At 42.8% G+C, this 25294-nt stretch overlaps 3 protein-coding genes across 10 annotated transcripts in view; 1 reads left to right on the forward strand and 2 right to left on the reverse strand.

Annotated features, from left to right (window-relative positions):
- Positions 1 to 9005, reverse strand: part of atp8a2 (ATPase phospholipid transporting 8A2) — a 41373-nt gene extending 32368 nt beyond the window's left edge. For 3 of the 8 annotated variants that reach the window (XR_011039037.1, XM_068343746.1, XM_068343742.1), the window contains exons 1-2: positions 8811 to 9005; positions 1556 to 1733 (exon numbers count right to left, since the gene is read on the reverse strand). Coding sequence is in view for 7 of the 8 variants with exons in the window: in XM_068343746.1 (XP_068199847.1) it covers positions 1556 to 1733; positions 8811 to 8853 (221 nt within the window). In the remaining variant the exon portion in view is untranslated. Of the gene's footprint in view, positions 1 to 1555; positions 1734 to 2638; positions 2900 to 5286; positions 5488 to 8810 lie in introns of those variants that run through there. The other 5 variants (XM_068343744.1, XM_068343745.1, XM_068343743.1 and 2 more) reach the window with 5 other exon arrangements.
- Positions 9006 to 9224: 219 nt separating this feature from the next.
- On the reverse strand, positions 9225 to 14831 carry rnf6 (ring finger protein (C3H2C3 type) 6). Its single transcript, XM_068343864.1, has 4 exons — positions 14757 to 14831; positions 13610 to 13765; positions 13256 to 13420; positions 9225 to 12773 (listed from the first exon to the last, which is right to left on the reverse strand). Exons 2-4 carry the CDS (start codon positions 13749 to 13751, stop codon positions 10936 to 10938), a joined length of 2145 nt encoding a protein of 714 aa, XP_068199965.1. The 5' UTR covers positions 13752 to 13765; positions 14757 to 14831; the 3' UTR covers positions 9225 to 10935.
- Positions 14832 to 16271: 1440 nt separating this feature from the next.
- Positions 16272 to 24380, forward strand: cdk8 (cyclin dependent kinase 8). The gene is made up of 13 exons (XM_068344000.1): positions 16272 to 16702; positions 17971 to 18046; positions 18447 to 18557; positions 19631 to 19771; positions 20240 to 20297; positions 20386 to 20517; positions 20633 to 20776; positions 21540 to 21609; positions 21773 to 21845; positions 22003 to 22100; positions 22485 to 22563; positions 22669 to 22824; positions 23428 to 24380. Exons 1-13 carry the CDS (start codon positions 16575 to 16577, stop codon positions 23551 to 23553), a joined length of 1392 nt encoding a protein of 463 aa, XP_068200101.1. The 5' UTR covers positions 16272 to 16574; the 3' UTR covers positions 23554 to 24380.
- The last annotated feature ends 914 nt before the right edge of the window (positions 24381 to 25294 follow it).

The raw sequence follows: 25294 nt of genomic DNA on the forward strand, positions 1-25294 counted from the left end.
AACGCCACGCCAGATCCAATCAGACGAGCCAGGGGAACCCTGCCTTAATCTTGTTTGTGGAGCTGAAATAGGTTCTTCTTAAAGTGAAATTGAATCTCCTGACAAGAGCAGCACATCACTGAGTGACAGCCATGGACAAACGACAAGCCTTCAGTTCATGGGAACATTAGCCTGCCGCTCGCTCTGGAGGCGGGAACAGAGTGAAGATACAAATGAGAACATGAAAAGAAAGAGACGAGGGGGAAATTAAAGTGGCGTCTGCCTTAATCAAACTCTAATGCAGTTTGCTTGACTGTACCTGAATTTACAACCACAAACGAGGTTATTATACATGTCAGGGACAATTAGAATGATGGTGATGAAAGACGCCTCTCCACTTCCCATACCTATCAGAACTGTGACGATTAATCAGTGAATATATGAACCGATCAGTTGACTCAAAAACATGCTGAAAGCAAGCATTTAGGGTCTGGAAAATTTTGTTTAGAATTTTTATATAATAAATGGTCAGTAACGAAAATAAGTCAGCAGAATAATTAAAAATCATTTGCAGCAAAGTGCCTGTCAAGGGAAAAAAAAAAAGAGAAACGAATGCAGACAGGAAATCTACTCAGACGGTCACTGTTGAAACCAAAAACCAACAAAATTCACAAACACTCCGAAATAAGGATGTGGTCCAAGATTAGTTGCTCAAGTCTCCACTTCAGAGCCACATTCATAATAATCACAACCCCGGTCTGACAGAGGTCTGAGACGTCAAAGCCAACCGCTTTTATTCTCAGTGAAATCCAGTTATTCTACAAATATCCCTAACTCCGACACCAACAGTCACATTTAATTTATGTAAACAGATGTAAGTGGAGTTTCTCAAAAAGGATAAATTGAATAAGGAACTAGGGGATGTTCTTAATAAAAGAATTTTTCCGCTGTGCGTCTCGGTCTGTCTCTAGGCAGCCTCGCCCGTCACAGCTGCAGCGTGGCTGCAAAGAATCGCTTAATAGCTGAGTTATTAAACAGCCCTATCCACATATTCCCTTTTTAAATTACAGTAACAGCAGACCTATAACCCAGATATCATCTTCAGTGATGCTTTGAAATCATACGCAAAATTAGAGCAACAAAAAAGGAAATATTTTTAAGAGTGAGCTAGAAAAAAAACAAACTCATTGGTCCAAAGTCTCCCTTTCGCACATGGCATGCCAGGAAGGAAAACATTCCAACTGGCTGAAACGTCCTTCAACCCGACAACATGGGAGCAAATCCCGTGTGAGCAAACTTCCACAGCAAGCCAATGAATCCTTACAAGCCCACAGTGAACCCTGACCTGTCTGCAAGGTGCCAGGGAAAGATGGTACATCAGTGAAGGCAGTCAGGGTGAGCACAGAAACGATCAGATGAGATGAACGGAGGATGTGCAGCCTGATCGCTCTGCTCTGGGTTATTATTAGTATTATTATTATTATTCCAAACGTTTTGATCGGAATAACTCTCCTTGGACTGGTAGCTCTACATCGGCTGAAGGGTGAGGAGGCATCCCACCAGTGGAAACACCTACCTGACGTGGTTGTCGCAGAACTTGGTGTGCTGCGGCCGGTTGAGCAGCACCGTCCGTGCCGTGGCGTCTACGGGATCCGCCTGGGAAGTTGTCCCGGACATCTCATCATCTGCCTTGCGGTAACCGGCGGACGAGCAAGCGGGTCCTGCACCGTTGGATTGATGGGAGAGAGGCGAGGCTGAGTGAGCGAGGGGTGAGAGACAGTGAGGTAGAGTGTGTGTGAGAGAGAGAGAGAGAGGGAGAGGGAGAGAGAGAGAGAGAGAGAGAGAGAGAGACATAGACGGAGACGTGGTTTACAGTTCAAAAGCGAAGTCTACTACAACTAGTGTGTGTGCTGAAGCTGGTGTGTGTGTGTGTGTGTGTGTGTGTGTGTGTGTGTGTGTGTGTGTGTGTGTGTGTGTGTGTGTGTGTGTGTGTGTGTGTGTGTGTGTGTGTGTGTGTGTGGTGGGGGGGTGCAGATCCTATGACGTTGTGTCGTTACAAACAGCTCACCCTTGTCTTTCACTATTATTACACGACTACCGTCAACGCGCTCTCGATGCGCGTCGCGCCGCGCACTGGGGACCCCACGAGTTATAATAATGGATGTGCTGAGGGATGCACAACTGCGAACAAACAAACACACACACACACACACACACACACACACACACACACACACACACACACACACACACACATTAACGGCAACCTGTTCGTGCGGGATGTAGAGAAGAGCCGCTGTCAGTGCGCTACAGGGAAATTAGTATGAACGAAAAAGTAACCGAACGGGACCCCCCCCCCCTCCATCCCTCCCCTCCCACTCTCCCGCCCGGCTTTGTTGTCTTTGTTGTCTCCAAAACGTTTTCAGGCGTCGTGATCTCTGCTCGTTCGACCCCCCCCCCACCACCACCACCACCCTGCAGGAGCTCTAGGAGCAGCGCGTTTTTTCCCCTCTATCGTTCATATCATCAAATAACAGAATAGAACCACATAGAGTTCTGCGTGGGCTTTCTTCTTTGTGTGTGTGAGGGTGTGTGTGAGTGTGTGTTTGTGTGTGTGACGTGAGAGAAATGCAAACAAGTCCGTGCGCCATTAGTTTACTCAGCTGGGAGAAGAACGGCGAACCTGGGCGCGAACAGATGCGGCAGAACACCCGCGCCGCCCCTTCCCTCTGTCGGCCTGGCTGTGGAGGAAGGAGCCGCTGGACCCGGTGAGAGATCCTGGCCCGTCGGGCTCGTCATCTGGCCACCTGCCGCCCTGGTTGTTTTTAATCTGGCGCGATTTGGACGGTTCCCTTCCCCTTTCGATACGACGCGGAGCGGCTCACAGCTGCGAGTCCGCGCAACGAGATGGAGCCATATGGAGCTCCTTCAGCGCAGCGGAGGGGCCAAGCCGGGGCCCGGCTTTTAAAGGGCCAGGAGCCCGTTAGCGCTGCAGGCACACACGGGTCCGGTGACAGTCCTCCAGGGGATTGTCACTGTGCCTGTCGAACAGCCGCAGTCCTCTATTGTTGTGGCTGTGAGCATTTTTTTAAAATTTATTTTCTATATTATGCAAATTGATTCTGCAAATTTCCTGCCTACCCCAGACCAGGTCACCAGGTCAACCACAGTCCTCCCAATTAACCACACAGTATGCACACACTAAAATGTATAATGGAGTTATCTCCAGTCCTAATTCTGCAGTAACATCATAAAACTATAGTTTGCATATCAGGTGTGTGTGTGTGTGTGTGTCTGTGAATCTGTATGTGGAAAAAAAAAACAATAATCTGATTGCATAAATAATTTAGAAAGGAATAAGCACTGCAGAGCGGATTATATTTCTTTAGTCCTGAAACATTATGCAGCACTTCATCCCCACAAGAGTCGAGCGAGACCCTTTCCTCATCAACCACAATTAAGTTAATATGATTACCGTCCACTTAAAGTTGTTGTTCAAAACTAGGCGAAAAATCGTTTAATGGCATATGCAGGCCAGCTCAATCCATATTTTTGAGTGGAGCTGGGGGGTTTCTTGACAGAGTGGTATTTCTAGTTCTTTGGGCCTTTTTTTGTGCAATTTACATCATAGCCGCTCTACATCTGCAAAAGAAACCTGCTTGAGGATTACAAGTAAGGTATGAAAACTCTGTATAAGCACTATGCAACACCACAGAGTTTCTGCACAGGGCAGAGAGCAAGGGTCAAAGTCTATCCCAGCAAAATGATAATAAGCAGCCTATCTCTTATCTCCATATCTCTGACCAGTAAATTAGCTCCAGACCTGCACAACTAAAAGCTACGACCAAAGATCAGCAGGTCACTCTGGGATCGAGTGTGATAAGGAGTGATCGTGAGGAAAGATTATAGACGTTACGAGGTTAAAAGTAGTGGAAGAGTCAGTAATGTCATCAAGACTCTCCATTTCATAATGTTCTCCCTCCCTCCTGAATTATCTTCCAGCTTCATAACAAGCTGCTCATTTCTATTCCTACATCCTCGCCCCTTCCCTCCACTTTTTAACCAATCCAAGTCTACGGATACAAGCAGATCGATAATCCCTTTTCCTAGCAGCCCACTTCCGCTCTGATTCATTTGTGAAGCGATCAATGCCCAACGCATGTTATCCATTACTGATAGCAGAGCAGCAGTCACCCTGTAACTCATTAGTGATGCACCTCCAGTGAGTCAGCAGGAAACCCAGGCGGACCAAAGCTCGCTCTGTTACACTAGTCCGGGTGCCACTGCTCTGATAACCATAAACCGATCTGGCCTCAACAAACAATCTGGTCTTAAAATCAGCAATCTTGATTCTTAAACAAGATTTTCTTTTAAAATCAATCATTTTAACCAGACTTCAATCATGATTATCTGTAGTTGTTATTCAGTCTTTCTACAGCACATAACCTAGAAAGCTATTACACCAAATAGATTTCACACAACAAGCAGATGAAATTACCCGTTCAGATAACTAGAGTATCAAGGCCAATGCACACTTAAATCCATCAACACATTTCAAGAAGATGTCACTCATCATAACCTTCACGACGTCTTAATACGGAGTTATGACCTTGTGTTTTGGGCTAAACCCAAGCCGCCCTGGCCCGGGGCTAGACTTTCACTGTTAAAAAGCAGGATACGCTACTGAATAATGGATGGTGACAGGCTGCATAATTAATCCACATTTTCCAGGATATCCAGAGCTTATTTCACCCGACACTGCCATGATTCTGCGCTTCAGCCTCCGTTTGTATGACTAACAGAACTGTGTTTGAAACGATGCAAATATGATTTTGGAGACGTGTAATTCGGTCATGTCTAAAAGAGACGCACCACCTTTCATGCATCCAGCCCGATGATGTATGAGCCAGACACAAAGAGCTGCTAATTATAGCAGCAGTTATAGTAAAAAGGCTGCAATTACTCCAAGCTGTTGAATCATTTGTACCCACACACTCCACACCGAGGACAGATAATCTGGCTGTCGGCACATTTTTGTCATCTGAATATTTGTCAAAACAATCTCAGGCAAATGAATGTGTGTGGATGAATATGCAAGGAAAAATCAGAGTATGTTACGAACAACTATTATCCTAGCATGCTTTTTCTATTCTCTTGGAAACATTGCTGCAAATTTTTTGGACAGCAAGGCATCAGTTTTAAATTTTCCGTCAGTTACAGGCTCCATCAAAGTGTTCTTGACCGAAAAATCCTCCTCCTATCCTCCTTTAAACCCACGGTTGTGTTGTTTTGTCAGGAAAGCATTACCAACAGAGTGTCCTCTACTTGGGCCGCCCCTGCGTCCCATGGCTGTCTTGGCCTCCTTGGGGGCCTGCAGGCCGAGTCCGCAGATTCTGCTTCACCTAGTCTCATGCGTTCCCAGTGGGACTATTCACCGCTTTTACCGAGTAGGAGGAAAGACTAGAAAGCCTCTTACGGGCCGAGCGAGCGAGCATGATAATCCCCTGAATGTCTGCTCTGCAACTTCACCTGCTGCTAATCTATAACCTGATAATCCTACAGGTGAGAATGCAGCACACACATGTTAAACCAATGTATGCATATGCACATCATACATACACTCACACTCGCTCACACATGGGCGAACACATGTGTTTTAATGATAGATAATATGCAAGACCCCAACATGCATCTACTCCCCTGCCTCCCCCCTCTCTAAATCCATACCATAGAGCATATATGTCAAACTCAAGGCCAGGGGGCCAAATGTGGCCCGCCACATCATTTTATGTGGCCTGCGAGAGCACAAAAGGTCAGAGTGTCTACAAATAAACTGCTTTGACCAAAACTGACAAATTACAAAAGATTGATGTTATAACAGAGAAACAAGAAAAGATATTTTTCTGTGCAACTGTAATGTTTGTAACTTGAATAAGTAATAAATTCAGTTATTCAACTTTAAGGAGTAGTTACATTTTGTTACCTTTAGAAGTTACATCTGGCCCTTTGAGGACAGCCATGATGCTGATGTGGCCCTCAGTGAAAACAAGTTTGACACCCCTGCCATAGAGTCACATGTGTCATTCATGCATGCAGCAGTGTTGATGTACATGCTTTTCAGGGATGCCATGTCCATACGTGTATGACCTGTGTTCTGCAGCATGCATAAGTAAAGCTAGTCAATATTAATATTTTGCTTAAATGACCCACTGGATATCGATCCGTCTCCGTAAGCATGGTTTGCTGTTAGTGGCCATCCCACTATTTATAAGCACATGCAGTGAGAGGGTTAAGGTCTGTTCAACATTCATCACTCCAGGCCCAAAGGAGCTACAGATCACAAAGGGTCCACAGCACTAATATCATGTCTTAACCTTTGCAGACATCAACCAGACACTGTATTGTGTTACTAGACTTGGTAGCTCTTCAGGGCGAGGGGTTGGGAGACACCTGCTCCTAGTCGCCACCCATGGCCGCATGCAGTTTGGGACTCAAGATTACTTAGGGCTTCATCCAGTCTATTTTGAGCAAACTCACTTTTGTCAAACCTGTCTGTGAGGCAGGCACGCATGGTAGCGCTGGTGCCTTGGCCCGGATCCTGTAGTTCAGAAGCCTCCTGCCTAATGGTGGTCAACACTAACTGCTCTGTGGGTGTGGGAGAGGCCGCGGCGGGAGAAAACAACACACAAGACAACATGTCAATATACACATACTGTACTCCAAACGCCACTTTCTTGTGCCAGCTGAATGGGAAATGTGTTTGGAATTGTCTGTCACTGGAAGCAGTCATAGTGACAAGATTCATGCCTGTATATGACAGATGCGCGCTTTGGAAAAAACAACTCATAACTTGCCCAAGAGCGCCCTCTTGTGTCCACACAGACGTGCCTCCAAGGTGCAACTTACTCAGCCTCTTTTTTACAGTATCTTCCACATGGCATCTTCAGTAGCTCGGCTGCCATGACGACCAATCATTATCTTAACAAAACAGATGCATTGTTGACAGTTGGCTGAGCTGCATGACTCACATAAACCTGAACCAAAAATACTGGGGAAAAAATACATCCTTGCAACTAAATTTAAATAAATCCTGTGGGACTTTCAAGACAATCTGCAAAACCTATAAGGTATGTTCACTAAAAAAACAACAACAACTCTACATTGTGAAATAATGCCAGTATTTTTTTCTATACAGTAAACGGTTTCCTCCACCAATGTAAAAATGATTTGTGAGTATTCAATTGTCCAAGGCAATTAGAGATACATGGGAAAATACTCAGCTGTTATATCACCATTTATGTACTTCATAAATATAAATACAAATATTTCTCTATGTATTCATCAGTTTGAGACTGTGTGAGTAAATGTGACAGATTGGTAGCAGCAGACGTCATCACCAGGGATGTGCAGTTCCCTAATTGGAACAAAGAATCAAGAGGTCAAGCTCCAAGAGATTACAGTAAAGGCAGCATGGAGAATCCAGGAGGGGACACATGTACATAATAGAGTATCGCTCCCTATACATCCCATAAATGAAATTATGCAGCGCTAAACACTCTTGTACAACTTTTAAACCGTATGAAAACAAAAACGTGTTCATTTAAATGACTGAACATCCCACATTAACCACAGGACTAAAACATTTTCAAATACCAAAATGTTAAATATGTCAATCACAAGTTGTGTAATTTTTTATGTGTTGTTATACGGTCAAAAAAAACTTTTCTCGCAACAACGTCTCAGTATCAAAAGATTCAATGGTAAATTTACAGAATAACAGTACACACACAGCTCAGATGTCATCCCTGCTTACAATTGGCCCTGTTTTCTAATTCTGGACATGCAGCCCCACTCACACACACACACAACAACACAACAGCTGACAATATGTTCTAGTCACAATTAAAATCCACTGAATGAACCAAACAAATGCTCCCCTTTTCCAGGACAATCCAACAAGATGTCAGCTCGCCCCCCACGAAAAATCACCCATCACATCCAAGTTTCAAAACACACACATCTCCTCTCCAATTAATACCTGAAGCAGTTACAATGCATTCTTCACATACAATTCCTTTTGAACACAATTGGGTTTGTATAACATTTGGGACGGGCTCTGGATGTAGAATGGCCTTAAGGTGAGACATCCAGAAGCGCTCTTTAACGGTCACGTGATTTTTAAGTCGGCGGGTTAATAGGCTGATCGAGGTCGAGGTCCTTGTGTTTGGCCTTTAAAATAAAAGATAACTGAAATCATGCTGAATCACATATGGATTGACCAAAAATCACATTTAATATAAATATTTAGGCGAGTCAACCCTGAAGAAAATAATATATGATAAAATTCGTGAGCTCTAGATATGAGTGGCCGACAGAATTACATAATACCACCATCATGCTGTGAGGAACAACATTCCATCAATAGTAAGGTCATACGACACACATTCATCTCAGCAACAATCAATTGCGAAATGCAATATGAAGTCAGATCACGTCTTCTTACATTTATATAAATGATACCGGTTTATACAAAAGGTAAACGGTGCTACCTCCAGTCGGGCACCTGCAGACTGCATACCGACCGGTGCCCATAAACCAAAACGGATTTAATAAATAACGGGTAAGCCCGTCGCCCCGCATGCCGCAGTCTTGTTGTCACGGTAAGTACATCACATGCGCACCACGACATACACGACCGCTATAACAGGCCTATTTATACATAATGACATAAAAATAATAATCTTTGCAGCAATAATCAGCCACAGACTAATCAGTAGGTTCGGTATCGATCGAGCAAACACTTAACGGAGCAGGAATATTCTCACGCTTACCTCCCTCGCTGTGGATCTTCTTGGCTCTCCGGTTGAAATACATCTTGCCGTGGCTGAACGCGTCTCGGTGAGGCTGGGACGAAAATGTCGGAGCGGTGTCATGCTCACGGCTGACAGACAGAGAGGTAGTTCGATGCCCCAGGCCCAGGTGGCGGCCGCCGCCGCTGCTGCTGCTGCTCGGGGATCATCGTTACTCGGCGGTGAAGCGGAGGTAATACGGTGGAGGGCAGGTTGGACCGTAGACAGGAAGTCGAAAACGTCTAACTTCCGGTTTACTTTCAAAGTAAAACACGTTAGGATGGAGATCCAAAATGAGAACTACAGTAAGTGTCTGTTTCATTTTCCGTGGTGTGAAGCTACCAATTAACTTTTTCTTACAGTATATAGTCATGCACAACAGATTTTCAGGCATAACAAAGCTGCATTTTATTCCATTTTTAAGGAGCAGTGAAGAAAACCCAAGTCATTCATTATATTACATAGTAACATATTTAACTGTTACATTTACTCTCATCACATTGTAACAATACAAATTTCCAATGTTGATTTCCATTTCATTAAATAGGAACGAATAAATATTCACTTCTTGACTGAGTAGCCACAAGCTCCTCCCTCCCAAGTCTCCCAGGAGGACACTCTGAACAGCTTTCTGAGAAGCGGTTCAACTGGGTGGAACCTTTTCTTCAGCGTGCTCCCACACACAGCATCTTTAACCAGACATTCTTAGGAAACACTCACACATTTTGACGTATAATACTGCATCATACCTGCAGTTTTATTAGTGACATGTTCACCGCAGAGATGTTGTAGATCTGGTGTAGTGTTGTCGATAGACAAAGTGACCCTGAAAACACTGAGTACGCAGCCACATGATCCAACTATGTGACACTAGAAATGACAATGTCTGTGCATGTAAATAAAACATTAAAAGCAGACAAGAATATGTTACTAAAATTGCATCTTTCAGGTGTTGCACTGGTACTTGAACTGAAGCAGACTGCAAGAAATTACCCAATTAGACAGAAATTCTGCTTTAAAGAAGCATCAATTATAACGAATGATTTCAGAGTTAGCTACATATTTGTAAAACCTTTATTTTCTAATTTCACATTCCAAGTTTTTCTTCAGCAGATTTATCAGGTCAGTTACTCAATGCAACTTTGTGATTTACATCAGAGTACTTATCAGGCATTGTTCGGGACCAACTGCAGGAACCAAAAGGAAACAATTTCAGGGTAAACAACACTGTTTTAAAGTGGAGATGATAATCAGGTATACAATGTAAACTATAATGGTCAGCAAGAAAAAAAACCCTCCATATTGCACAACTTATACAAGAATACAACTATCAATTCCTGATCAAAAATATTATATTTTCATTTGTGCTACGCATGATTAATGACTTCAAAGTGGCTGATTTATTCGGTGACTTGCTAGTGTGAATTCTGTATTTAAATCATATTAAATTGTATGTAGACACTGACTACAAGTACAAAATTAACTTATTTTAAACACATGGCTCACACAGTTCTCAATAAATCATTTCAACAACTTAAAAGGCTCACTTTAAAATCAATGGCAAAACTTTAAAATGGTTAATGCAAAAAAGACGGGATGTTTCCTGCTTCCATTCTAAACTGATAACATCTGAGGTGCATCTTGCTTCCAAACCTTTAAATACAAGCAATGCTGACCTATATACAGCTTGAAAAAAATTAGGTCTTAAAGTGTTTTATGGAGTCCAGATGCGACACAGATGTCACACGTATCAGGCATTAGAGTTTAAGTCAGACTCGTCAGCAGCAGCTATAGAAGCTCCTTAAATGAATGTCATCCTCTGACATGAGCCACTGAAGCTTTGACCAGAGAAACAAGTCACAAAAAAAGAATGAATGAAAAATAAAGCATTACATTGCTGAAAACAAAGATTCTAAAAAAATAAAGTTTTATTAATTCTCTGCATTTATAGTTTCTTTTTCCTTTTGGTTCACCCTTATTAACTTCAACCCAAGGGATATTTTCAAACAAATGCAACCATTTAAGCGGTATGTACATGCAAAGCCCACTTAGATCACTTCAGTTCAGCCAGCCGAGAACACAATAGTTGTGTTTATGAGCAAATAGGTCAGTCATGATGCAGCGTGAGGATGGGCTGCCTGCAGATGGGGCAGGTGTTGTTTTCAGAGAGCCAGCGGTCGATGCAGTGGATGTGGAACTCATGGGAGCATGGCAAGCGACGCAGCTTGTTTCCCTGGGCATACTCGTTGATGCAGACACTACAAGCACGACCCATCTCCCCCTCCAAGCTGGCCTGACCATAGGTACGTGTGGATAGATTGTCAATTTGCTCTTTGGTCAGGCCCCTGGGGTGTTCATCATCCTCCTCGTCATTGAGCAAGAAGAAGTGTGCCAGCCGCAAGATGGGTAGAGTACCATTTTCTACCAGGTTGTTGGTGTCTCTGCTCGTAGCCCGTCCCTCTGTGGTGCTTACTATCCCTCCTCCAAGCCCAGTCTGCCCACCTTGATCCTCCTCATTTCCCAAAAGCCCAACCCTTTCATTATCTACGCCACTTGTTCCAATTTGGCCACCTGCGCTCTCGTTTGTATGGAGACGACTTGAGTTGGAATTATTATTTATACTAGTGCCATCTGTGTGGCTCGCAACAGTTTCAGAATCTGCTTCTGTCTCCATTAAGGAGCTTAGCTCCCCAAATCCGGTCATGATCTGGCGCAAGATGGAACGTAGGGCTGTAGAATTGGGCTCCCCTAGGCCTGTCTCACTAATGCGCCTCAATGGAATCCGGATAGTGCTCACGTAGGTGCGGATCCCAGCTCGCTCAGAGCGAGAGATGGTGCGCCTAAATCCCCCACTGTCGCTTTCAAATGTGACCGTATTCTCAGCCACCCGAGCACGAGAACGTGTTCTGCTGGCGATGCTATCTCGATCGCGGTTTTCACCAGGTCTTATCCTTCTTACCTGCAGGTCCAACATGATAGTTGGGTGTCGTCGAATAGAACTTCCAGATCCTATTACTTGAGATTCATTCTCACGTTCTCCAATCTCTGCAGCTGGTTCTGCCAGAACCGTAGGTTCCGCCACAGTCTCCCTTGTTTCAACAGAATCAGAGTTTGTGCCACCGCTTGGATTAACAGTATGGACGCTAGTGTCACTGACATCACTGCTTGAAGGTTGAGTAGTGCCGGCAACAGGTAACCTGTGCAATGGGGAACGGCTTCGCCTTGACAAACGGGATGAAACCCCACCTGCTGCTCTGCGTGCACGGCCACGTGATCGAGTCCTACTGCCACGAGGTTCGTGTCCTGCTAGTGGGGCCTGAGATGAAGACTGGGGTGAAATATGGGGGCAGTCTATAGAGGCAGACATATGATCACCACCCTGCTCAACCTCTGCATCCAGGGTTTGTTGCTGTAGAGGCGTCGGAGGATCAACAGGAGGAATGGAATCAGTCAGAGGGGGTCCTAAAGAGTTCAAAGTGGGAGCTCTCCTCTCAGCAGCAACTAGGGTGGCGACAGCTGAAGGAAGTGCAGAAGGACTCATTGAAAGAGTTGTAGAGGTGCTGCGTGTACGCCGCGTCTGTATCCTCCTACTGAGGGCTGGACGGGGGGTGGGGTATGGGGCAGGCCTTGCCGTTGTTGAGGGTCGGGGGTTGGAAAAGGAGGAAGTAGTGCGAATAGAGGGTGTAGTTGTGGTTGGGGCAGTCACAGATAACTCTGAATTATCTCCAGTGTCATTATGTTCTCCCAGCTCTGGCTGATCATGGTTGATGTTGATTTCAAGGCTAAAGCGAAATTCTCCACTGTTAGGGTTAGTTCGGCTGACAGCACGCCATGTCTGGTTGCCACTCTGTCCACTACGGGTAGCATTGCCAGTGCGTCTGAAAGTGTTCAGCCACTCCAATAATGAGTCACCATTAGAAGCTTCTGCTCCAGACTCTGCAACCCCTGTAAAAAGCAAGACAAAAACAAAAAAAACATCAACCAAGAAACAAATATGCGTAAGACGATACTAATATTTTTTTTCATTTCAAATTCATTAATAAAAAGGGGGAAAACATTTGCTACTAACATAGCTGCTTGTCTGTGTCCTCTTAGAACACTGACAATTTCAGCCAGACAGTTTTATCCTTTGCTTTACAACCTAAACACATGTAAATTCTATTGATTGCTGATTCTAAATTTAACTAAAGGACCAACCAATACTCATCATAAACTGCCTGAAATGAGTTAAGGGAAGAGGACTCTTGATTTTAAATTAGCACTTCACAATAACCCAGTTTCACATCATTTATCATGGAAGATATCAACTGTTTTACAGTTCTGGTCCAGTACTAAAGCACTGTCTTGTATTCATAAGTAATGTTGTAACAACACATGATAAATTCCAAAAGATTATTCAGAGACAAGTCTGTCCCCTTTGTCCCCACCTGTCCCTCGTCTCACACCAGCTCCTCTTTCTTCTCCTTCACCGCTGCTGCTCTGGTGTTCCCCAGAATCTATTGTTTGTGAACGCTGCTCATTGCTGGGCTGAGATGACATGCGCTCTTTTGCTCCATCAAGACGCTGCCTGAGCTCCTCAGCAGTCACCTCGCCTGTGAAATAATATTCAAAGCAGTGGGTCAAGCAGAACTACCCAGAAAGGAACAGATCATTACTATGACACATTATGATGTGACACATCCTTTGTAAAATTCACGTGTTGTGAATGTTTGTGAAATATGATTACATTGGCAATCCCAGTCTGTGTGTTAACATAGCAAGGGTTTTTTTTTTGTCCTCACCCGGAGTGCCAAGGAGGTTGCTGTCTCTCATTAGGCGGTACTCCTCTTCACTCAACTCATTAATGAAGTGATAGTATGCTTCCTCCCGTCGAAGACGCTCTGCCTGCCTCCTCCGTTCATCTCCCCCACCAGGAGGGTCCATCACCGTGGAAAGTGCTATATGAGTCAAAGGGTCAGTCAGGAATGGGCTGTCATGAATTGCAATCACAACAGCTTCACCTTTGCCTTTACAAATAAGGGCTGAACCCCAACATCCATTCAGGTGGAGTGTCTCAACTATTCATAAAGAACGATCTATGTTGAATTAAAAACGTGGGGAAGATATTCGGCTGTCTTATCCTCGATGTAACTAATCTTTATCCAAGGCCGACAGTTAACACTAGGCCATCCATTTTCTGCCGAAAGACTCTACAAGTAAGACTCAAGGTACAGCATTCTTGCAAATGGTGCTAGCCTTCAGTCCGACAATCGAACCGTGCCGTCATCTTACTTCAGATATACGTTAACACTCGTCGGGTCGTTCGTTGTAAAGGATAGTCGACCGACATTCGAATAACAACAGTCTTCGTGTGAATAATATTAGCCATATTACAAAAGTAGCTGCGGAAGGCCATACACTGAACCCAATGGAATCAAGCAACAAAACTGGCGTTGTCATCCTTGTTATCCACCAATCAGGGGCCTATTTATAATGACGGACATGCCTGCTATCCAATCGGTGTTCAACAAAGGCGGACCATGACGAACTATACGGAGGCATCATCTGGGTAAACGCAGGGCAGTTAGAAAGACAAAGAATCTTGTCAGCTTTTTGACAGATTCAGATAACTGAGAAGTAAATGACTTTCAATGACTAGCTGCAATTCCGCACAGAAACATCAGTCAGTTTTGTGTATTACACAACAGAGCGAAGTGTCATTCAGAGTGCGCCACGGTTAAGTTGCTAGCCGAGCACTAGCAAATTAGCAAATTAGCAGTCCGTCGACACTAGTGTTAACTCACTTACCAGTGAGCTACCAGACTGATTAACTTTACACATATAAATGTGACAAACAGATTTATAATGGACTCAATGTATACAGAACTTAAAATTTGGTGTTATCTTAGCTTTATATGGCATGACAATGGCATTAAACGGATTTACTACCTGACAAAGCAGCGGTAATATGGACGGTTCGCTTTGCTCTCCCTTCTCCCTCAAATCAAGATGGGACCAGTGGTGTTACATGACTTCGTCCGTGAGAAACATCCACCCTGATTACGATGGTTCCTAGTGAAGGAAAAAAAAAAAACATAGAACTCTTCTAAATCTGTTGGCCAACACTGGGAACAACGAGCAAGAAAAAATGGAAAAGCAAAAACTACACAATTAAAAAGAAAAATAAATAACACAACAAATATAAACTATATGTGAAACACACACTTCTTTTTTTATTTCCCCTTCCTCTTTTCCCTTCAGGGGTTGCCACAGCGAATCAGTTGCCTCCATCTAACCCTGTCTTTTGCATCCTCTTCCCTCAAACCAACTACCTTCATGTCCTCTTTCACTACATCCATAAACCTCCTCTTTGGTCTTCCCCTAGGCCTCCTGCCTGGCAGTTCAAAACTCAGCATCCTTCTACTAAAATATTCACTATCTCTCCTCTTGACATGTACAAACCATCTCAGTCTGGCCTCCTTGACTTTATCTCCAAAACCTCTAACATGTGCTGTCCCTTATCTATCTGATGTACTTCAGCATCTTCATCTCTGCTACCTCCAGCTGTCTCCTGTCTTTTCCTCAGTGACACTGTCTCCAGACCAAACAACTACAGTATATAAATAGAAGGAAATATGGTCCAATGAGTATCAAATAATCAGCTGTAGTTCAAAGCACAAGCTGTCAATACAATGTAATCATACAGTAAAGTGCAGTAAACATTGTATCATAATAAACATGTTTCCCTACAGACCGCCACAACACCCCTAAGATGCCTTGATGCTACACAGAACCCCCCATGGAAATTATTATATAAAACTCAGTCACACAGGATTTTTTTCCAGCACTGGAAAAGCACTGAGTGTTTCTTTATTAACGGCCATGGCAACGTCGCAATAAATACCTCAAGGTTATCATTTTGTCGGTCATTTGAAGCCCCATCAGAATTTTATCCAGTGATTCCATTTTCAAATTAAATTGGAACGTCTGCGTCTTTCCGTCCTGCTTTCAATTTGGCGATTTACTACCCTATAACAGTCGGTTTATCCAGTTTTATTTAAATTACATTTTCCATCCACGAAACGTTATTCTAATGCATTTATTTGCCCTATAAAACACTTTTTATATGGGATTTCATTTTGTAATACATTTTTGTTATTGTGCCAATTATACAAATATCGTATTTTATTATTTCATCTTTATTTGTTTGAATTAAAAACATCTATATTAGCGTTTTCTGTAATATAGTGGTAATCGACAATATATACATGGGCCTGTATTTTACTATCATTATTTTACTACTTGCCACCATATGGCAAAAGATGTGGGGGGGTTTTCAGTATGTGCGACGCTGTATGAATTTCCACGTGGTGTAACCTGTCCACCTATTTTCTACAGCTCTTTCTCTGCTGCAAGGACGTCCTCACGACATTTTACGACAGTACGGTGCGTGAATACGGCGTCGTTACCGAGTGAGTCTCTTTGGAACATATACCGGCTGCGAGAAACGCAGCAACAAGAGAAAGGAATATATTTCGGTCTCGTTTTCCACTTGGACTATCTCTGAGCACCGAACATCCTCGCTGGTTCAAATAGAATCACCCAGACACTCGATGTGGAAGCTCGGCTGACGAAAAAAAGGTTCCACGCTTGGGAAGGCAACTAGCCGAATAACCAAACCGAGCTCGTTGGAGTAGCTTAGTTGCCTCCCAAGCGAAGCTTTGAAAAGGAAGCGAAGGATACCATAATCTTAAAGAAGGGGTGAAAATGGACTATGATTTTAAAGTGAAACTGACCGGCGAACGAGAGCGTGTCGAGGACCTGTTTGAATACGAAGGATGCAAAGTGGGAAGAGGCACCTACGGTCATGTGTTCAAGGCGAAGAGAAAAGATGGGTGAGTTGATGACCAGCAAGGCCTCTAGCCGTGAACCCTTCGCCAGCCCCCTCCGTCACCAAAATACATTTTAATTACTTCTCTCTTTTCCCAATCAAGTCTGAAATAGTTTGCCACGGAGAGTGGAGGCGTGCACTTTGAGATTTATGTAGAGAAATAGCAGCTCAGCACGGGAGGCAGTGGGATGGTTGTAGTCGGATCACAGGATGCTGGTGAAGCTCAGTGGCTGGTAGAAAACTACTGACATCCGGTTTACCTCCGGGTTTGTGGTCTGCCTTGCTTGTGGTTTTTGTTAAAACTTATCTGATGTATGGATTTTTTTTTCCTCCCAAGGTTGTTGCACCAGTAGCTTTTGTGGGTGATGTGATGAGTGTTGGTAAATTTTGATGCTGCAGGAAAAAGTTTTTTACACAATGGTTTGATAAGTCTACAGTTATATAAACTGACATGGCTATATCTTTATGCTTTCATCCTCTTTATTTGTCTTTTTTGTTTTGTTTTAACATCAGCACACCTTCAGCCTCATTTTTGGTGCATTTTTTTATTTGCTTTTTGCCTTTAGGCACTAGTGGAGAGATGACATGAAATAAGGGGATAGAATGATCAGGAATGGAAAGCAACTTTGGACGCTTGCTGGACTAGAACTGTAGAATTTGTTGTTCATGCACCATCAACCCTTGGGACAACAAGCCACCACCCAACTTCGTCCTTAAATCTCTTATAAATTCCCTATTTTCCTGCTGTTAGTAATGTCATTTTTGTTACAGTCTGGACCAGAGCCGGAGAGACGCAAAGGCAGCTTCAGCAACTAGGCTCATACTAGGCCCATTATCACAACCCGGACATACTGGCAGCCAGAGCGACCCAAGAGCCTTAAAGTGTTTAAAGATGTTAGTGTTCACTGCTGTTTATGAGACTCCATGAGCTCATTTATGCTGCAACAGTTGGATGAGGCTTGAGGAGGAATAAAGCATGGGTTTATGAGATGATTAGGCAGGGGGGAGGTTGTGCTCAACTCATTCAAGTAAGAGCCAGTCCCTTTGCTCCGTCCCTCGCCAGCTGCCAGACAGGGCCTGTTTCCTTACCCCCTCTATTGTTTTGAGTCTCAAAGGTGAGCTTGATTACATAAAATCTGGAGGTAATGCAACTCGCCCTCTTCCCTGTGCCAGATGCCAAGTGCCCCCCTTTTATGTTTCTGTGCAGACTTCTCTCAGGGGGCCTGCAGTCTGGTCTGGTGTTTATGTTGCTTTGCTTCTCTGTGTTTGTAGGAAGGATGATAAAGACTACGCCCTCAAGCAGATTGAAGGCACTGGCATCTCCATGTCAGCCTGCAGAGAGATTGCAGTAAGAACTGCTTAGCTTACTCCGTCCCTTTGTTTGGTCTCTGTTAAACACGCTCATGCCATTCCAAGTGGTTTATGTAACGTCTGAATCACCTTCACCAAGTAGATTTCATTAAGCAAGTACGGTAACGACCGAGGAGCTACAAATAACACAGAATAATATCTATTAGGATATATAGAGTATATCTATAAATATATACTGTATATATTAATATAATCTATACAAAGGGTAGACACATTAATAAAAACTCTCACTAAAAAATGTATACTGTATTTGTATTAATTATCGTCGTCAATACAGTTAATACACACATGAATCAGTACAAATCTTCTCTTTGCAGATGATGATATCTCCTATAAATGTGTGTGGTGGCTTCTCTGATGGGGTTTGTGTGTTTCAGCTGTTGCGAGAGCTGAAGCATCCCAACGTCATCTCGCTGCAGAAGGTTTTCCTGTCACATGCAGACCGCAAAGTATGGCTGCTCTTTGACTACGCTGAGCATGATCTCTGGGTAAAACAATGCGCACGCACAAACAAACACGCACACACATTAGAGGTGCATGGCAGGATTTCTCAAATACTGTATGTAATATTGTCAACTGACTATGTCTAAAATATGTGGTAAAAAATGTGTTTTCTGTATAAATAATTTTAGTTTGAGTTTAGACCAACACCCACACTGCAGATTTCCTCCCATTTATGTGAGCTCTTATAACAGTACTACTAATTAACACATGCTCTACGGGTTATTAAATGTATTTTTTACCTTATTTGTCATCTTTGCATGCGTCATTTCACTTTTCAACGAGAGACAAAAGCCCCAACAGACATAAGTACAGAATTACTAATTGTATTGATGCTTATATACATATTCACTATTTGCCAGACTGAGAGTGGTGCTGATTATGCATTGTTATATTAAAACACACATACACATACCGAGAAGTGTTTAACAGTCATTTGTTGCATGGTGTCAGAAATAGAACATAGCTTCAGCTGCGTCAACTAATAGTAGTTAATCTCCAATCCAGCTCACAATCAAATGATTGATCAACTGATTCAATTCTAAACATCCAATTGGCAGATTTCTTTCACGACGTCTTATTTAAGCTGCTGTAACCCATCTCTCCCTTCTGATTCCCCTGCAAACCATTTAGCAACCACTCCTCCAGTCCACGTCCTCCTTTTCATGTTTTTTCTGACTTAATCTTGTCTTTATGGTCATTGATACTGGTTCTGATCTATTCTAACTCTTCTACAAGTTGTGGCCTTTGTTCAAAATCTTTCGGTGATTGCTTGTGGAAGAGCAGGAAGGAGTGCTTTTCCTACCTCAGGCTTTTTGTATATATTACAGCGATGCATTTCAAACTAACCTTTTTGACTAACGTGGTCATGGCTGAATTAAAATGTCATTTTCTATAACACTCACATTCTGCTCACATATATTATATCATCATAACTCTCCTTATCTGCAGTACACACTAAACCTGATTGGATTAATAGGAATGTAGACAGTGACACAAGTGAATGTGTTCTGTTGTCAAGCACACAAACCACAATTACTATGATCTTCTCTTTCTGTAGCACATAATTAAGTTCCACAGAGCGTCCAAGGCTAACAAGAAGCCACTTCAGCTGCCTAGAGGAATGGTCAAGTCTTTGCTCTACCAGATCTTGGATGGCATCCATTACCTCCACGCCAACTGGGTCCTCCACAGAGACCTTGTAAGGGAGTAAACATTTAGTTAGAAAGGGAAACAAGGCAACGTTTATTGAAGGGCGAATGAAGCTGCAAGCAGACAGCGTTTTGTTTTTTTTAGGTAGTTGTTTAGTGGCCATTATAAGATGTCAATTATAATTTAATAATGCAGTTAAGTTATTAACATTTGTCATACATGCGTAAGGTTTTTGTCTTACAATAAGTTTTTTAGAAAGAGAATTACCATATCACTGGCATTTAAAAAATCTGTTTCCAGATTTTTTAAATGCCAGTGATTGTTTTACCTGTTCTTGTACGCAGCAGTCTGTTTTTCCTCCACTAGGGGGCAGCAAAAAGAGTTTTCATTACCCTCCAGATACAGGAATGTAACTGAGCAAATGAACCAGTGCAGTCACTGTCATTTGACTTGCTGCTAATAATTGGAATGTGGGAAGATGTTATAGTGATTAATATGTCTCTTGTCTCTTTTCCAGAAACCAGCTAACATTTTAGTGATGGGGGAAGGGCCAGAGAGGGGTAGAGTAAAGATAGGTATGTATATTGTGACCTTTTTGAAATGTTAATTCATTTTCTTTCTGAGGTTACTGTCTCTTTACTGACTATAATGTCTGTTCTATAGCTGACATGGGTTTTGCCCGTCTCTTCAATTCACCGCTCAAGCCTTTAGCCGATCTTGATCCTGTGGTGGTCACCTTTTGGTACAGAGCGCCAGAACTACTGCTTGGGGCTCGGCACTACACCAAAGCCATTGGTAAGAATTATGCAACACCATCTGTCAGTGCATCTTCTCATATGTAAATGTGTGCAGCCACCTGAACTGACTTTGGTGACAGCCTAAGCCGGTGTGTGCTCTGCTTTCCTGTCAGACATTTGGGCGATTGGCTGCATCTTTGCAGAGCTGCTGACGTCTGAGCCTATATTCCATTGTCGCCAGGAGGATATAAAAACCAGTAACCCTTACCACCACGACCAACTGGATCGCATCTTTAACGTCATGGGCTTCCCTGCTGGTGAGACTCCAGTGTTGCCATACTGAGGGGAAACAGCTCATTTACACGTTTAAATATGTACATATTTGTAAATGTTTTGTCATAAATGCTTCATGAGAGGAATTGAGGATAAACTTTTTCCACACAGTGTACATATATTAATACTGCCAGCTGCTTTTATATAAAAAATGCGATGGATAAGCACTTTCCATTCTTAACCGAGGCAGATTATTTTGTCGGTCTTCTCTAGCTTGTACTGTATGTCTTAAGGCAATAACATGATCTCTGGGGCTCTGAACGTCAACTGACATGATAGATGAAGCCAAGTCATAAACATAGAAACTTTCACTTGCAGGGCTACATTTGGGTCTATATTTTCCACTTCAGTGGCTTCTGATCTTTTTTTCTCCTTCCATCATCTCTGCTGCCCTAGTTGTGTAACTCACCAGTCTGATGGAAGTATTGTTTTGATTTTGCATGATATATGACTGAGAACGCCTATGCGAGGTCTTCTTAAAGAAGCTTTTACTGAAGCTTAGATGACAAGACATCTCTTTCAAGTTTTAAAAAGAAAGATACTAACACTGACTTGTGTCAAACGCATGTTGACTTGTGTGGGAATCCTAAGGTCACTATGATCATTTTGTAACAAGGGGCTGTTGTGGTGAACTCACAAGCATTTGTGTGCAGAGATTGTAATCCAGACTTTACAACCTCAATAATCTGTTTTTGAAGGGAGGGAGTGTGTGACGTTGCATAATCCTGTCTTTTCCTCATTTGACAGATAAAGACTGGGAGGACATCAAAAAGATGCCAGAACACTCGACGCTGATGAAAGATTTTAGGAGAAACACGTGAGTCTGCACCACTGTCCCAGTTTCTTAAATCACAAACAGTGTAAGAGCAAAGCAAAGAGCTATGTCTGCTGGCACGAAGACATCCTTGAGTGCTGTACTTTATATGGAATCATTGCACTACAGGCAGGATATTGGTAAATCTGTTCCTCCTCTGTCACAGATACACAAACTGCAGCCTTATAAAGTACATGGAAAAACATAAAGTCAAACCAGACAGCAAAGCATTCCACTTGGTGAGTTAAAATGCCTCCGGCAATGCTGTGCAATTAGCATTGAGTTTAGATGTTTTGCTGCTAGTACGATTGCAAATGCTTGACATTGATGTATCTATCATTTGGTTTTCCATGGCAAATTATTCTTTATTGTTTGAGGCTGACATTCTTTTTACAGCTGCAGAAGCTGTTGACGATGGATCCCATTCGTAGAATCACATCTGAGCAGGCCATGCAGGATCCTTATTTTTTGGAGGAGCCTTTGCCCACCTCTGAGTGAGTCACAAAAACAACACACAGAAATACACCCATACACACAGCTTGTATCCAGTTCTTCTAACTTGTTGGACGTGTTGGTTTTTATATTCAGTCATACGACTTAGATGTCTGTTAGCTCTGGGTCATGGGAATATTTTTTTGAATCTTTTCAACTCGTATGTGGTCTTAAATTGAACAAACATCCCATTTCTTGCGGGGCAACAAGAAGGAGGACAGTCAGATTGGAATTTGTGTGACTTTGTAAACTTTGCATGTATTGAGACCCACAAAGAGATTGCGGACTACTTGTAAATCTTAAGACAGCCAAGTATTTTGAGCTGAAAATCATAATTGAATGATTGGGCTTGTCATGTGAACGTACGCTTTGTGTTTTTTCATCAGTGTGTTTGCAGGCTGCCAGATTCCATACCCCAAGAGGGAGTTCTTAACAGAGGAGGAGCCAGAGGACAAGGCAGAAAAAGTAAAGAATAAATAGATTTATATTGTGAAAAGTTACAGACAAAAAGGTAAATTCTCCTAGCAAACAGTCAACAGGGCTGAACAACTTCTCTGTCTTTTCTGATAGAAGAACCAGCAGCAGCAGGGTAACAACCACACAAATGGGGCGGGGCACACGGGCAACCCTGACAACAGCCACGCCCAGGGCCCGCCTCTGAAGAAAGTGCGAGTTGTCCCGCCCACCACTACCTCAGGTGGCCTCATCATGACCTCAGACTACCAGGTAAGCCTCACGCACCACTGGATGGAAAAGCAGCTGCATCCTTAAAGATGTTAATCAGAACTAATGGACAGAAATATTTTAGTGACTGAAACCATTTTAGATGATTATTTGCTTTGTAATAGTCATGTTGGATCAGTGTAGTGGATTTATTTTTCACATAAAAACAATTACCGAAATTTTTTTTGCATAATTAGTTACAAATTAGCAATAGTATTTTGTTTGGGAACACTGCATGCGAACTTAAAGTCATTAACGTGAACACTTTCATATCTGAGACTCATCGTATAGATTTTAAAGGCAGTGGAGATTGCTCATTAATGTCCCATTAACGCATGCTGTTCACTACTTCTGCTTTTTGCAGAATGTGCTTTATGGTTTCCTCTCATGGCTGATGCTTTTGAGTGATTCTAGCTAGTTGTTATGGCTGCACCGCTGGATCCACAAATACCACCATCTCCTGATTGGATTAAATTTAAAAATGTACCTCACAGAATAAAATGATCACATTTCATTACCTAAATCAATCTGTTTAAACGCTGAGAACAGAAACTTAATGAATATAATTACCAGTGTTTAATGACTTCCTGTTTTCTCTCTCGGCAGCGCTCCAATCCACATGCTGCCTACCAGAACCCTGGACCAAGCACATCACTGCCCCAAAGCAGCATGGGATACTCCTCTACCTCCCAACAGCCGCCCCAGTACTCCCACCAAACCCACCGCTACTGAGACACCCCAATCTCACGCACACACATACGCACACACACATACACACATGCATACGGAGCTCTCACCATGCCCACCTAAACGAATGTACTGAGGAATGTGGGGATGTCCAAGGAAACAAACACCCCTCACCCCCCACCCCATCTGCAGCAATCAGGTGAATGGCAACAGTCTAAACTTAAATAACTCACCATAACCCCAGTATTGGAAACAAAGCTATAGAGCAAAATGTGAATTTATTTTATGGTGGAGTCCAACCGGCTTCCATCACTCCAATGTGATGAAACCAGCCAAGAGAAGATTGCTTGGTTTGGGGGTGTCAGACGTTAACCTGTGGTGTCAACTCCCCTTCTCCACCTGTCTCCACGCCTCCAACGGCGCCCTGCCCCCTCCCTGTTGAAGTTTGGATGAGACTGAAAGCTGCTATTTGACTGCCAGCATCGACAGATTCCCTGTCTGACTCTCCTCCTGTCTGTCCATCTATCTTTTAGTTTATTTTGTGTGTGTGGCCCTGAGAGGGCCTCAGCTGAGGACTGAACTAAGCTGCTGTGAAGCATGCTGGGAGGATGTGGAGCACCCACAGCTGTGGCGTTGAGGGTTTTCAGAAAGGACAAAAAAAGATTTTAGTAGTTTATAAATTAATCTGTTTTCATGGCAGCACTAGCAAATCAGCTGGTGCTGCCAGAGCACTTAGATGCTGTATGCTGTGGGCAAGCCTTATGACAAGATGGCACAGCCAACCAGTCACATGGAGGATGGCCGATGGAAATGCATTGTACTGTATTGTATTGAAATATTTTACATGAAGCAAGTATCCTGACAATAAAAGTGGAAAGGTTGATATTGTTATTTCATGCAAGCTGATGTGAGACACAAACCTAAGCAGCCATTCAGATTTTGCACCTTATGGTCATCCTTTTTTTTTTTTGCCTTTTCTGGTCATTTCATAAGCTACAGCTACTTCATATTTATCTAAAGAGTTTATATTAGTTCCATAAACTGGTGGAGAATGCGTTAGCATCTATTTGTAATGGTGACTTGTGACGACATCTAGCATCACAACATTTCAACAAAATCATTTTTAGACCTGTTTGTAATGATGGTTTGATAAATTGTTGAAGGGAGCAAACGATATGAACAATGTTCACTTAAAGAAACATTTTACTTGAAATAAGGCTAATCTGATAAGGACTTTCAACTGATCATTTTTCAGTAGATTTTAAGAAATAGTGAAAAAAGATTACCGATATCAGATATCAAGTAAAAGTTGAGGTTTGAAGACCTGCATGTCTTCAAAGAAAACATCACTTGTGAGAGTCTCGGTCATTTTTAGCAATGTTGGAATTTTTGCAGATCGGTTGAAATTGGCTTTAACACCTCCTGATTTTCTCTCACATGAGCACAAAACCTCATACTTGAAATTAACTCTTACGGCAACTGTTCTGTCTTTTCTGTGTTCCACCACGTGACAGTCTTGTGTGTGCTTTGGTATTTATGAGTAAATCAATTATATATGTTAAACTGACAGATGTATCAGACGTGCAAAGCAATGGCTTGCCCCTTATAACACAACTACATATTTAATAATGAAACTTCCATTCCAATAGACTAAATTCAATCTACACCCTGAAGCCTTTCCCTACTTTGATGACTGTTATCTGTCTCAAATTGTTTTCATCTTTAAACACACCTGGAACAGTAAAGCTCAGATCTAAGTATAGTAAATTCTCTCATTGAGGCTCTT

Source organism: Antennarius striatus, chromosome 20 (assembly GCF_040054535.1).
Source record: "Antennarius striatus isolate MH-2024 chromosome 20, ASM4005453v1, whole genome shotgun sequence".
Taxonomy (NCBI): domain Eukaryota; kingdom Metazoa; phylum Chordata; class Actinopteri; order Lophiiformes; family Antennariidae; genus Antennarius; species Antennarius striatus.

What these genes read in the sequence shown, in the direction of transcription:
- rnf6 (XM_068343864.1), bottom strand. Translation starts at nt 13,751, where the DNA reads ATGGACCCTCCTGGTGGGGGAGATGAACGGAGGAGGCAGGCAGAGCGT. An exon ending in CAACCTCCTTGGCACTCCGG is followed by an intron (nt 13,421 to 13,609) that starts GTGAGGACAAAA and finishes ATTATTTCACAG; the next exon opens with GCGAGGTGACTGCTGAGGAG. An exon ending in TGGTGTGAGACGAGGGACAG is followed by an intron (nt 12,774 to 13,255) that starts GTGGGGACAAAG and finishes TGCTTTTTACAG; the next exon opens with GGGTTGCAGAGTCTGGAGCA.
- cdk8 (XM_068344000.1), top strand. Translation starts at nt 16,575, where the DNA reads ATGGACTATGATTTTAAAGTGAAACTGACCGGCGAACGAGAGCGTGTC. An exon ending in GGGTCCTCCACAGAGACCTT is followed by an intron (nt 19,772 to 20,239) that starts GTAAGGGAGTAA and finishes TCTCTTTTCCAG; the next exon opens with AAACCAGCTAACATTTTAGT. An exon ending in TCATGACCTCAGACTACCAG is followed by an intron (nt 22,825 to 23,427) that starts GTAAGCCTCACG and finishes CTCTCTCGGCAG; the next exon opens with CGCTCCAATCCACATGCTGC.